Below are 14,483 nucleotides of genomic sequence, written 5' to 3'. Positions count from 1 at the left end.
CTAGTAAAAATCTGCTGAGGACCTCCAGAAGCTCTCTCTCTATGCGGTGTTTAATCATTTTGCATTAAAGGTGCCACTAACAGATTTTTTATATCACACATACACAATATACATTATTTGAATGTGCAATTTTCAGTTGTTTTCTTGACAACGGAAAACAAATGTGTTTAAAAAAATAAATAAAAATCTACTGTCATTTGATATGCATGTATTATTTTCTATTTGTCTGAAAAACAAGAGAAATAAGCTCTTTGTTTCTCCGATAAAAAGGAAAAAATGAGATGCATGACTATTTTGTAAAAGTAGGGATGGGCATAATAATTGCTGATTTATCGTGTCTTGAATCAACCGAGTCAAAATGCAGTGTGCTACTTAGCTTCAACTTGTCTCAACTAGTGTGCGGTCTAAAAGCTTTTATACGCCAATCTGACATGTAAAGTGGCCCGTTGTCGTTTATGCGCCGCCATCTGAATGCTCCGTCATAAGGTTGGAGCGTCTGGGGTGTGGTTTTTTTTTTTTTTTTTTTTTGAATCGGCGTCGTGCAGTCGTGACATTTGAGCACTCTTATTGGCTGTTTGCTCGCGAGTCCAAGCATGGGACAAGAAGAGGAAGTGACAAATTCAGATAAACGGTTAAAGCCTTCACAATTTTGCTCATTTTGGACATGCTACCTTTTGCTTTTGAAAATATGATGTCTGCCTGGACATTACTCAATACTCTGCAAAGAGCTTGAGGGTGTGCATCATGACTGAAAAACATTTGATTTACTTATTTACTTTATAGATAGTTACATAGCGCCCAGCAAAGAGCTTTCCGGTTGCCTTTTTTTTTTCTTTTTTTTTTTTAAATAATCGCGACAATCGCTGCCGATAATACATTGAGGTATTGCTTCTCACACATGCACAGACATGTAGTATAGTCGGCATCGTGTTTGGTAGTGGTGGGCGGAGCTATCTAAATGTCGATATTATCGAGACCAAGTCAGTATCCATATCGGATCGATACTTGCACTAAAATTTCAATGTTGTACTTTAGTTTCAGTTTGGCTTTTTTTGCGCAGTGATGCGGTTTCGCCAAACAGATAAGAGATATGTCAGAGCAGAGCAGGCATGGGCAGACTTGCTCCCGCTCTCCCTCTTCTCTTCCTGTGTTTCGATCGTGTGCCGTCACCTGACTTAGCGTCTCATCTTTGTAGTAGATTGACTGAACACGTATAGTATTGTACTTGAAAAATATTTTTTTTTTTTCTATGTTGTTTTAGGTTTGGCTACATGATAATCTTTAACATCTTACTTATTTAGGTTGAAAAAATTCCACAAGAGAAGTGCAATGAAGGCAGAATTTATTTTATTTTTTTTGTATTTGTATTTTCTGAACACTCCGTGGGAAATAATTTGTTTAAATTTGTTTTCATATGATCACTTTGTGCAATTTGTTTACTAAAGTAAAAAAAAAAAAAAAAGATATTTTGTTATGGTTGTAATTTTTCTGAAAAAAAAAAAACTTGATAAAGAAATTCCTATTTATCAACATACGTTGTTCTATATTATCCTAAAAAAATAAAAAATACTTAAAGGTTGAAATTTGACTTTGAATAAGCAATTTGGTGATACAGCTTCCTAAATTAAAAATAAATAAAGAAATAAATAAATACATAAATACATAAATAAATATATAACGTAATTTTCAAAATGTATCAATATCGATATCGGATCGATACCAAAATTAGCATTATTGTACACCACTGGTGTTCGGTTTGCTGCGGTGTGTATTTTTGCCATTTTCCCAGCTCGACGTTGTCGATGGTTAGGCCGCTGTCACATTGGCCAACGTCAGATTGGTGCATAGAATACCTTTGTGAACTACAGGAAGTTTACCTGCATGCGTGTAGGCTTTGCCTACAGCAACTTCATGGGGCACAAGAACAAGTTTCAAACCCTAAAAGAGAAATTCTCAAATCTCATTCAAGTAATATTGAGAGAAAAAAAAAATGCCCATCCCTGTTGGAAATCTGTGTAACTATTAGGGCTGGGTATTGACTCTAATTTCCTGATTCACAAGAGTTCAGTTTGATTCGATTTGATTCACTTCAAGTCAATTATGTAACTTCAATTCTTCTTAAATGTCGAGGACATGATAAAAAAATTTTTTTGCAAAGGCAGTAACTGGTTAAATGATTTAGTTTATTAATGAAAGTCAAAGTAACACGTGTTTTAATCACTAACTCTGCAAGGATGTTCAGTAATTGTAAATATAAATGAAAAAGCTTCTGAATTGTGCAATAAGTCAGGTTGTTCATAAATGTAAGAAAATACTTTTAAATTCAAGAACTAAAACATGGCCTTTAAAATTCTATTTTCTTATGAATTTATGTGAAAAAGATTAAAATAAACAATTCGAGGTTTGAAAAAATTAATATTGATTTTATTTAGGTTTTTTTTAAACCCAGCCCTAGTAAATACGCTGCTATTGTTGCCCAGATGACACAACTCTTGTTTTCACAGGTGCTTTCTGCTTTTGCTGCCGATTTATTATTTGTTTTTTGATGTCCCGTCATACATTTTGAACATGTATGATTCCCCTGCCACCAACATGGCCGCCTGCCTGTTATTCAACCCCGCCCCACCTTCCCTGTATCCACATCCGCTTGGTCAAGTGACCGAGCTAACGAACTTCCTGACCATCGCATGTCCATGCACTTTGACTTCTTTCTTTCTGTCTGAGAGCAAGGCTGAGAAAGAATTCAAAGGTTTTACCAGCTCAGAGGATATATTGTTGTAAATGTGTTTTGTACACTCGCGCTTGCGAATAAAGACTTTCCTGCATCCACTTAGAAAAGAAGAACGACACAAAAAAAATTTAGCCGCTTTGGAAATAATGCTAATCTTCACATCGCATTCAAACTCTGATTGCAGATTCTTCTTTTCTTTGATTTGTGAATGGGGAAAGTCTTTGTCCGCAGCCGTCAGCTGTAGGAAACACACACACACACACACACACACACACTCACCAGAGGGAGGCTGCAGCCACAACGGAGATGATTTTGAATGAGGACGACCATGAAATGTCATTTTTCTTCACAGTTTTGTTTGGAGAATTAAAAAGGGAAAATCTGGAGAAATGAATCGTTTGTTGAGCTTTAATTCACCGGGAGGCGGTTTTGGCTTGAATATTGACGTGTCAGTTACCATAGCGATCTGCGTGCTGCCGTCACCGAAAGGAAATTGCCATCTGTAAGCCAGACTTCCGCATCCAAGACATCTCCGTTTATAGTGTCTGCCGGGTCTCCCTCTTGAGATTGTTTTATGGGCATCCAGCATTTCAACCCGCTGCAGATGTACAACTAGCATGTGCATCGTTAAAAAAAAAAAAAAAAAAAACAACGGGGCTCCTGCTTCATATCAGTAGCTGTACGCAGGAGTTTCAATTAGCACATTAGTCGGTGTTGTCATAATCACCGCCACCATGATTCTGACCTCGTTATATCTGTGGCGTAGAGTGTCTCCTAATGGCTATCATTTTATATTATTTTCAAGAAACCCTGTAAACCTGGCAGTGTTAAAACTGAACGAGCAGGGCCTCTTGGACAAATTGAAAAACAAGTGGTGGTACGACAAGGGAGAGTGCGGCAGCGGGGGCGGGGACTCCAAGGTCAGAGCCAGTTTTGATAAACCCCGCGGGTAACCTACCACCACCGCTGGGTGGGTGCGTGGTGGGTGTACGGGGAGGGGGGGTAACCGGCAGACCCTCACTGCCATACCGGCCCGGCTTTAAAATAATAACAATGAATGACAATGTGCTGTATCTTCTAGTTGAGTGCAACATTTGTATTTTTTTTTTTTTTTCAATTCAAAAAGCCCAACTGCAGCAAAGAGGGGGGTGTGCAGTGTGCCGGTTACCCAAAGTGATATAGTAATACACATCTACTGCCTTAGGGAGCCAGCACAACAAGCTAGATGGAGTATTAATGCATATCACTTTGATTCCTAATGATGTTTATGCCATCTGTGTTTGCGTGTGGGTGCGCGTGCGTGGGTGTGCATGTGCGTGATGTGATACTTTCTCCTTTCTTTAACCAGCGCAAGTATTCACGTGTGAAAGTATTTTTGCTCTGTCTCTGAATCAATAACATAAAATAACATGGTATAATATGTTATTTATGTTATTTCTTTGTGGTTGGAAGAATCCCAGTAAACCTAGCGGTGTTGAAACTCAATGAGCAAGCCGTCTTAGACAAACTGAAAAACAAATGGTGGTACGATAAAGGGGAGTGTGGCAACAAGGACTCCGGAAGAAAGGTTAGTCTCCATCCTGATTGTGTCTCCTCACAGCACCTCCAAGCACAACCCTGCCCTCATCCTAGACCAGCCCTAAATTCAGGCCGACAGGCCTCTGATACTTTGAGTACTCTTACAGTCGCTAATACAGTACGGGCCGGGATATAAGACAAAAGTAGTCGTCATTGAAGTTATTCAATTCAATTGTTTTGTTTTGGTTTTCCATCCTGAAGTAACTTAACTTTCTATGACAATATTTAAATTAAAATGTATGAATTGGAGGAAAAAGTATCTACCCATCTTTCTATCCAAAAAGTGTAATCAAGTATCGGTGACTTTTATTTACCGAGTTTTCACGGCTATAAGGCACACCGCATTATAAGGCGCACTTTCAATAAATGGCATATTTTCATACTTTTTCCATATTTAAGGCGCACCGCATTATAAGGCGCACCCTCAATGAATGACATATTTTGAAACTTTTTCCATATATAAGGCGCAATAGTAGAGGCTGGGGTTACGTTATGCATCCATTAGATGGTGCTGCGCGAAAGGGAATCTCAACAAAACAGTCAGATAGGTCAGACCAACTTTATTAATAGATTGCAAACCAGCGTTCTGACAACTCCATTCACTCCCAAAATAAATAAACAGCTGTTTTGTTATTTTCTCTGAGGTAAAGTATTAGTATTAGCTACATAAAGTACCATAAAATCCTGTGAATAACACACACCTGTGTACAATGCACCCGATCTAAAATCAGCCTTAAAAAGCAGTTGGGTTTTTTTCCGTACGGTCTTCCGAATTGCTGGTGTCCTTTATTGTCAGAGTGAATAATATGAATGGATAAAGATTCACAACTTAGCAATAAAGTGTAAATGTTTTGAATTTTAGGTTAAGACCTATGATCTTTTCCCCTATGCTTGATTAAGGTCTTTCAAAGTATTTTTAAATCATGTTTGTGAAAATCTTATTCTTGTACTCTTTTAGAAATTTTAGTAAGCAATTTTTAGTTTATTACAACCCCTATTGCTGAAGTACTGGTAAATGTCTAAGCAATATGAAATTTTAATTTTTTTATTAAGCCCCCTGCGTAGTACCCCCTTCGATTTGGGATCATGTTTGTGTATTAAAAAAATAAAATAAAATAAACGACCATATTCACAGGATTTTACAGTTGATCAATAATTGGTTATTACTTAATTTACATATTTGCCACACATGATTCATTAATAAGACAGTATTTTATTATGATTCCTAAAAAGAAAAAAAAAAAAGAAAAGATTTTTCCTCCTGCGATAAAGTGTAATTTTCGCAACAATATCTTTTAATTATTGCCTTATATCCGGGCACGTACTTTGTGTGTTTTTTAAAGTCTGTTTGTGTGAGTTTGAAATAGTGTTTTATTTTTTTTGTCGTGATTACCATACTCCAATTATATAAACACAAATGCCTGAGTTTGACTTTCTAGAATTGCTAAAAAAAAAATCAGATGATGAACATCCTTGACTTTTGAACAGAATCATGCATAAACTATCATCTGGAAATTCAAACCTGAGTCATGTTGAGTATGCCGCAATTGCACTTGGGTTTCATTCTCCGTATGAGACCTGTTCTCTCAAGAATTTGCATCTCCTATGAAACGGCCTCAGAGATGACGTGCAGTACTTCTTCATGCACACTTCTTTTTGTTGCTAGGAAACAAATGTATCGGCCGTGTTTATCCCAAGCAAACAACCCGGCAACTAGCATAGTTTTGAAGAATAAGCATCACTCTTCAAACAGAGGCAGATCATTTATTTTTAAGATGCTTCCGAGGATTCGGCCTCGGGGACAAACCTTGAGAGGCTCGTAAACGCCCGTGAAGATGATTTGATGAGCGTAAATTATTCCTGACAGGACGAATTTGACTCTGAAATCGTCATGTTGCTGATAACCTGCAGCCTGTCATGCCTTCAGAACACATTTGACACCCATCTTGCGATATTAATCTCAACTACATTATACCGTATAATGTTTCCATACACCAGTTCAACATTAATCAGCCGTAAAAACGAACATTTATAGTAAAAAACACAAATCTATTGAGGCGCTTAAAAATAGTAAAAAATAAAATAAAAAATAAGCTTTAATTAACAGTTCACACTGCAGCTTTTATAGATCCTATTTTTGCATTGATTGAATTATTTATATTAAATAGGCATACAGCTACTATGATGAGACATTGACGCTGTCACTAGAAGTCCAGACTATCAATATACAAATAATACTAAAATCTATGTTTGATTCTCTGTCAATGTGTCTTTGCATCAACAAAATGTCAATATAAAGAAGTTGGAAATGGAGAGTAGTAATTAGTAATTGAGAAAAATATATTAAAAATATGTGTGCGTCATTTAAATATGTGTGGCCTGTGTCATGAAACCAGTGAAACAATACCTCATTTGCATTATCTCGGGATAATTGACATTTTACCAATGCACTGACTTGCATGTGTGACAGAAAATGGCTTATGTGGCTTTGATACATCCAAATCGGCAGCCAATATCCTGGCTACTGTGGGATGTATTATATCATATTTTAGTATAATTACAACTCGTTGCACTATTACATACATCTTATACAGATGGCCCTGTGGTTCTGAGAGTAATTATTGTCATTGAGTAGATCTGCGATTCATACTGAAAGAAATAGAATTGACTCTATCTTATCTCTGTGAGATAAATTATTGATTTTATCCAGTTGAATTGTCCAACTGCGCTTTGTGAGACAGGCCTGGAATACGTTCCTGTTTCGTAATATTGTCCGTTTGTGTTTTTTGTGCGTGTGTGTGTGTGTGAGTGAACTCCATTTACATCTCTCGATTTGAGAACCTCATGTTACGTTACGTGTGTATTTCTGTATGAATGAATATGTGTACTGTAACACTGGTCAAAACATTAGGTACTAGTGATAGTAAAATGTTATATATATATATATATATATATATATATATATATATATATATATATATATATATATATATATATATATATATATATATATATATATATATATATATATATATATATATATATATATTATAATTTGTAATCGTAATTAATCACGACTTCAATAGTTAACACAAATTTATATCTGTTGTAAATGTAAATAAAATGTATAATAAAATAGTTTTCATCAGTTCTTAGCTGAAAAAATGTTAAGCGAATAGAAATAGTTTTGCATCTTATAGTCATTGATACAGTAATGTCATAATAATTCAGAAAATTGAGTTAGAATTGAAAAGATGATTGGCAGTACTGTAAAAAAACGAGTGTGATATTAATTTGCGTTGAGGTCATTTTCTGCCACTAGATGGCATAATTGCATTTGTAAGACAGTGGTGGCAGCTCCGTGCATTTTTCTTTTCATATTATGAGCTATCTAATCTTTATTATGAAGTAACTTGTGAAATTTTGCAGATTTTTAAAATTGTCAAATAAAACTTGACCCCAATATCCTCATATATATGCATTATTATTATTAAATTTATTACTGCAAATGCATAAGCACTCGCTGAAAGGTGGGCACCTGTCAATGACGGGCCGATGTAACAATGATTGTGTCCCTGATGAAGTTTTCTTCATGAAGTGTCCCTAATGTTGTGGCCGGTGATTATTATAAGAATGTACAATTGTGAATAGGACTGTGTGTCATGTAGTAAAGGCGTTACTGAACTTTACTGTATACAGTATGTGTGAATGTAAACATCCTCAATCAATCACGAGTGCGTAAATGTGAACGTTGTCTGTCGCCGCGTTCCGAAATCTCCGCTCACCGATTGGCTCCCCGTATCCTGTCGCTTCCTCCAGGACAAGACGAGCGCTCTGAGCCTCAGCAACGTGGCCGGAGTCTTCTACATCCTGATCGGCGGCCTGGGCCTGGCCATGCTTGTGGCGCTGGTGGAGTTCTGCTACAAATCCAGGACCGAGTCACGCCGAATGAAGGTGTCAACCGCACGAGCCGCTGCTGCCTCAGCTGCTCAGGCCTTTCACTGCTCAGCCTTAGACAGTGGTGCTAGCGCCCCCTACACAGAGCTGCAGAGCTACGGCCTGTACGCCAACAACACTGTTAAGATATAAGGGCAGAGCGCAGCCACGGGGTAGGAAATGCTGTGATTAAGCCATGATGATGATGATGATGATGATGATCATGATGATGATGATGACATCCGCCTCCTCATCCCCCCCGCCCATCTAACCGTGGCCACAGTAGGGCCTTTCACGGCTTCCACCGCAGCTCTAACGCTCTCCTGTGCATCTCTTTCCTTCTGTCGCTCCCTCGCTAAGTTTTCGTGTTACTGATGGCCTGTAGATGTCCTTAACTCATTTGCTCCCAATAACGTATAAATACGTTTTTTTTTTGTTTTAAGTGTCCCAAAGACGTATTTATACGTTTTTTGTTTTTTTTGTTTTTTTTATGCTAGAGCATACAGAAGGCTTTGATGCAGCCTCTCAACTGCAAAGAACGGTTGCAGAAATGGTAGTTATTACACAAACAGCCAGCAGGTGGCAGCAGAGCAAAGGAGATCAACCAGGGCCATCTAGAAAAAAAGCTAAATTACTTACAATTTTAAATGGATTTGTGAAGACTGCTGAAACTTAGCTCTCTTCTAATGCTAATTGCTGCAAAACGGTAACAGATAGAAACATACTTTTTTTTCCTGATGAAAGAAGAGACTTTAATCGTTCTTTTGATACGTTCCATGCTTTCATAGCAATTGAACACAATATTCTGTGGGCCTTGCAAAATCAGTCAAAATCCAGTAAAACAGCCGGGAGCGAACGGGATTGCGAAATGTGAAAATGGCTGGGAGTGAATGAGTTAATCACTTAATTCAAAACTGCCCTTATACCTGCTTCATTTTTTAGCAGCAAACGTAAAGTGCTTCCAAACACAACATGGTTTTAGAGTCTCCCACCCTCACTATCTCACCCCCCTATAGTCTCACGTGTCCTCCACTTCTGCTAATCTTCATTCACGTTGGTCCATTTGTTGTGGTTGTGGCTCATATCAATAAAATTCAATTTTGTAAAGTTTACACAATGTTTCACTGTATTTGTACATGTTAGACTTATAGTAGGAATTGAGAGTAAATTTGTATTCAAGCTAATTTTGCAAACAATTATCGGCTTACTCATCGGTTATCGATATCGGCACGTTCTAAATTATTGGTTTATCGGTATCGGTTGAAAATAACATTATCGTGCATCCCTAAAACATACATACAAAATAGAAACCTCTCCACGGTGTTCATTAAACCAGACACATACCGTAGATAGAAGCTCATGTTGGAGGAAGTATAAAGGCAATTTGAATTACAGTGATGCATCTATCTACCTCTGTCACCCTGAATAAATCTGTCCCCTTGCTCCTTCTGCTCTTTTTGCTGACTGTCTTGCAAAGCGGCGCCCATTGTGGTGAGCATCCTTTATATGTATACCATAAGGCAGGCCTGTGTTCCATCACTGCTTGAACGTAGAATCTTCTTATTGCATTTGCAGAAGTCTCAAAGTATGGATGTATTGCTATATAAATAAAAAAAAAGTTTACAAAATTAGTCATTTAATTTTGTGATCAATCAACAACCTGATTCAATATCGGTCACCTCCTTGGACTCGATTTCTCTTTAAATAAAATTTAAAAAAATAAAAATAAAATAAATTTTACAAAAAAAATTTTAAAAAGCAGAAAAAGCACAAGGCCAACAAGAGGAGGGACCTTCTCCACGGATGTCTTTTCTATTCATTTTTTATCGTCATACAAATGCGCATTGCTGAAGAAATTGCTGATGAGCTGCAGTGCCTTTGTACTGTTTGGCTTGAAAGACAACAATACTTTTCGCTAGTGCAGTGTGATGCCAGGAAGGGAGCAATCGTGACCTCAGGGTACGTTTTTTTTTTTGTTTTTTATGGCCGTACGAGAATTAAGTGTAATTGCACATCCACTAGAGTAGGTGGCAGTGAGTATTATTAGCTCCTCTACAGTGAAATACTTACCAGATATAGACAAATAATGTATACAACAAATTGAATTTGCGATCTGATTGTGATGTGTTATTCATCAACAGCAATCCATTAACGACGCCATGCGCTGCTCCACCCTGACCCGGATGAGCGGTAATGGCAGCGGAGGAGAGAATGGACGACTCCTCAGCCACGACTTCCCCAAGACCATTCAGACACTGCCATGCATGAGCCACACTGCCAGCATGGGGCTGGGTGCCTCAGGAATGTGATCACGTGACTTTGGCAGGGCGGAACAGGACGAGCACAAGACTCTGATGACCCCCCCCCAAAAAAAAAAAAAAAAGAAATCGTGGCTGTGTGGTTTGACCCATCAATTCTCCTGGCTTTGCCCGACTGGAAAAAAAAAAAGATTTAACTGCCAAAATGCACTCTTTTTACGTTCCGTACAAGCGACAGAGACTCAAGACGTTTTTAATATGTGGATATTTGGGGAAAAAAAATAAATAAAAAAAAGAGAGCGCTAAAGAAGACAGAAGTGTGCTGCAATAAAGAATCTGGGTGTGTTTTTACTTCTTTTTTTTACCCTGTTCTTTTCCGTGCAGAAAAAAAAAACAAAAAAAAACTGCGTTGTGCCATTGCAATGGAGTTGTTGACTTTCGTCTGCGTGCAATATTTTCACCTGGACTGCTGACCCTGTACTACCTACATGCTTTGTGGTGGCTGAGGGTGTCTTCACACTGATGAAGACAAACACTTGTGACTGCTACAATAATTTCATTTTTGGTTTTGGGGGGGGCCGTGCCTGCACTCTTTCACACTTCCACGTATTTGTTGGGGAGGACCAAGTGCTCTGTGTAGCATAGTATTAAGTAGATGGTTTGCACTGATGTATGGTAGGTTGAGTTGATTCGCTTACTCATTTACTCCCAATAACGTATAAATACGTTTTTTTAATGTTCTAAGTGTCCCAAAGACGTATTTATACGTTTTTTTTGTTTTGTTTTGTTTTTATGCTAGAGCATACAGAAGGCTTTGATGCAGCCTCTCGACTGCAAAGAATGGTTGCAGAAATGGTAGTTATTACATAAACGGCCAGAAGGTGGCAGCAGAGCAAAGGAGATCAACCAGGGCCATGTAGAAAAAAAGCTAAATTACTTACAATTTTAAATACATTTGTGAAAACTGATGAAACTTAACTCTCTTCTAATGCTAATTGCTGCAAAACGGAAACAGATAGAAACATACTTTTTTTTTTCTGATGAAAGAAGAGACTTGAATCTTTCTTTTGGTAGGTTCCATGCTTTTATAAGCAATTGAACACAATATTCTGTGGGCCTTGCAAAATCAGTCAAAATCCAGTAAAACAGCCGGGAGCGAACGGGATTGCGAAATGTGAAAATGGCTGAGAGTGAACGAGTTAAAGGCTGACGCTGTTTGACACGGTCTTTGGCCAGGCTACAAAAAACATGCATTGCTGCTACGCCTCACATACGTAACACATCACGCCTTGTCCGTGTGCCATAGCATTGTAAGCTTTTCCGTGCTTTTCTGAGACTGACCTCGCGAGACAGAAAAGGCACACTGGCGCAATATCGTGACTAAGAGTGACCTTCCACTGTATTCTGCTGCTGTGAGATTCCCAGTGTGTCAACTGCTATACTCGGAAATCTATTCGCAGCATATGTTGAAGAGAAAAGAAATCTACTGGCAAAAGTGTTCCTGAAATACGAGATGGATTCATCTTATGTGGTTTTCAATGTGTTCAGTTTTAATGAATTGGGCAAACGATGCTACAGTGCCTTGAAAAAGTGTGCAGACTCCTTGAACTTGCTTACAATCACAAATTTCAATGTATTTTTGTTGGGATTCGACGTGATAGACCAACACAAAGTCGCATTTCTCCAACTCATCTGGCAGAGTTTCCGCTTAAGAAAAAAAAAAAGGAGCAAAAAATAAATAAATGTCTAGATGTTTAAAGCTCGTAGAGAAATACTCCAAAAGACATGCAGCTAGAATGCAGAGAAATGTGGCTCTATATGAAGTAGTGACGCAGAGGGGCGGAATACAAATGCACACCATATTTGTATTTGTCTAAAATTTTGAAAACTTTGTATAATTTATGTTCCACTTCACAAATGTGTTTCTTTGTGTTGGCTAGTCATATAAAATCTCATTAAAAAAAAAGAAGTTTGTGATTGTTATGGTGAAAATATGAAAACGTTCAAGAGGTATGAATACTTTTTTTATGCTACTATATTCACACATAATTTCCTGAGCGACTCCCTTGCCAATAGCCCCCTTTCAAACAATTTAATGAAAGATACATAAATGTTGTCAAAGGGGAAGCCAATCTAAACAGTTTCTTTACAATATGTTTGATGATTTTTTGTTTTTTGGTAAATATTACAATCTTGTTCAGGTATATTTAAAACAATTTAAAAACACAAATTATCAATAATTAAGTGTTGTGAAATCATACTCTTCTGTTCAATTTATCAGATTCATCCACTGCGATTAGCAGTTTGCCATATAATGAGAGTTTTCAGCAAAATACCAAGTTCAAGATCCCAGAAGGGCTTATTTTGTGGCTTTTTTTTTTTTTTTTTTAAACCATTCCATATTTTACAATCATCATTTCAGTGTTGTAAATGTGTTCATAATGATACAAACCAACAGAACTGTTATCAGTTTGGCAGTTGTGAAATAGAAATTGCCATTGCGGGTGTAATGTATTTAAGCCAGAAGCTATTTTTGTTTTTTTTGTTGTTTTTTTGTTTGTCAGGCAGAATGAACATTGAAATATTTTCCATTCCCCTCATCACATGTCATCTTGCAGTGAAATTTGGTTTCAGACAAAGTAGATGAAAGTAAAGGCGGGTACATGAAAACATGAAATTACAGTCATTTATCACCCTACTTGCAAAAAAAAAAAAAAAAAGCTGTAATTTTACCTGAAGGTGATTGGAAGGTTGTTGCTTATGTCTTACTGGATTGTCTCCTGTCCCATCATTTACCGTCCCACCTACATGACATCATCGCTTCTTCCTCTAAGATGTCTATTGTTTTGTTCTTCCTTTTCTGCTTTACAAAGTAAGGTACCAAATTGCACATCTTCACATCTTAAATTACTTACTGTTCATGATAAATAGGCAGAGTTTACCAAAATCATACATATCAACACCTATGATGTATATAAAAACGTTTGTTTTTGCAGTCACACCTCTGTACCTGAACTGCGTTGCATACTTTACTTCCGTCTTTTTGTGCTGTTGTATTGATTACGACACAACACGGCACTCCTCAGACGAGGCTTCACATTCAGAGAGGGTTTATATGCCATAACAGATTTATAAGAAAAAAATATATCAATTAAAAAAAAAAATACACTCAATGTTTGTATTATAGAGAGTTGGGTTGCCAGTGTTTTACACTTTCAATAGTGTAAAAAAAATAAAAAATAAAAAAAAAACAATAACGAGGGAGAAGAAGAAGAAAAAAAGCCAATGTAGAAAAATCTGTTGAAATGTTAAATCGGCTTACTTTTTATTTTATTGCTGAGTTTTAAAAATTATTTCCTGTTTGTACTTTTAAGTGTGAGTAATTTAACACATGGCAGTTTGAATATTTCTATGTTGTTTTCCTTTTTTCACGGTATTTTATTCTTAGAATCTAATTATGGTTCAATCACAAGGATGTTTTTTTTTTTGTTATGTTTTATTTAATTAACTACAGAAGGAGTGTCTAAGACTCTTAAAAAAAACACACACACACAAAAATATGTTTAACGGAGGGGAGAAATTGGAGAAATATTTTTTTCTAGCCAAAGTGTCCTGGAAGGAAGTCATTGTGCTTTTGTAACAGAATAAAGGAATAAACTATGTATATTTGTTCATGGACATTTGTGTTATTTCAATGATCCTCACACACGACATGACTCCATCAAATAACTGTTTGATTTGTGATATGTTAGGTGTTATGCGTCTGACTTGGAAAGGATGCAGTGATCCAAAAAATAATGTGTGACATTCTGTCTGACATAAAAGGAGTAAAAAAAAAAAAAAATGATAATAATAATTCTGGACCACCAAGGCAGCTGTGGAGAGGAAAAAAAGTGAGAGATGAATTTAATGGTCCTCATCACAGTGATAAAGATGACCGAGTACGGCCTACATTTCATTTCACTGCACCGTTATATCAA

The 14,483-nt window shown here is 37.1% G+C and overlaps 1 protein-coding gene across 4 annotated transcripts in view; it reads left to right on the top strand.

The window, feature by feature from the left end:
* Window positions 1-14,181, top strand: part of gria1a (glutamate receptor, ionotropic, AMPA 1a) — a 76,382-nt gene extending 62,201 nt beyond the window's left edge. The window contains exons 14-16 of one of the 4 annotated variants that reach the window (XM_077531429.1): window positions 4,184-4,298; window positions 8,129-8,263; window positions 10,387-14,181. In XM_077531429.1, the coding sequence (XP_077387555.1) occupies window positions 4,184-4,298; window positions 8,129-8,263; window positions 10,387-10,554 (418 nt within the window). In that variant the 3' untranslated portion in view covers window positions 10,555-14,181. Of the gene's footprint in view, window positions 1-3,536; window positions 3,652-4,183; window positions 4,299-8,128; window positions 8,419-10,386 lie in introns of all 4 variants that reach the window. The other 3 variants (XM_077531428.1, XM_077531431.1, XM_077531430.1) reach the window with 3 other exon arrangements.
* The last annotated feature ends 302 nt before the right edge of the window (window positions 14,182-14,483 follow it).

The sequence above is a fragment of the Festucalex cinctus genome, chromosome 9, assembly GCF_051991245.1.
Source record: "Festucalex cinctus isolate MCC-2025b chromosome 9, RoL_Fcin_1.0, whole genome shotgun sequence".
NCBI classification, from domain to species: domain Eukaryota; kingdom Metazoa; phylum Chordata; class Actinopteri; order Syngnathiformes; family Syngnathidae; genus Festucalex; species Festucalex cinctus.
Note: the sequence above shows the minus strand (reverse complement) of the source record. Positions and strands in the feature narration are given on the sequence as shown.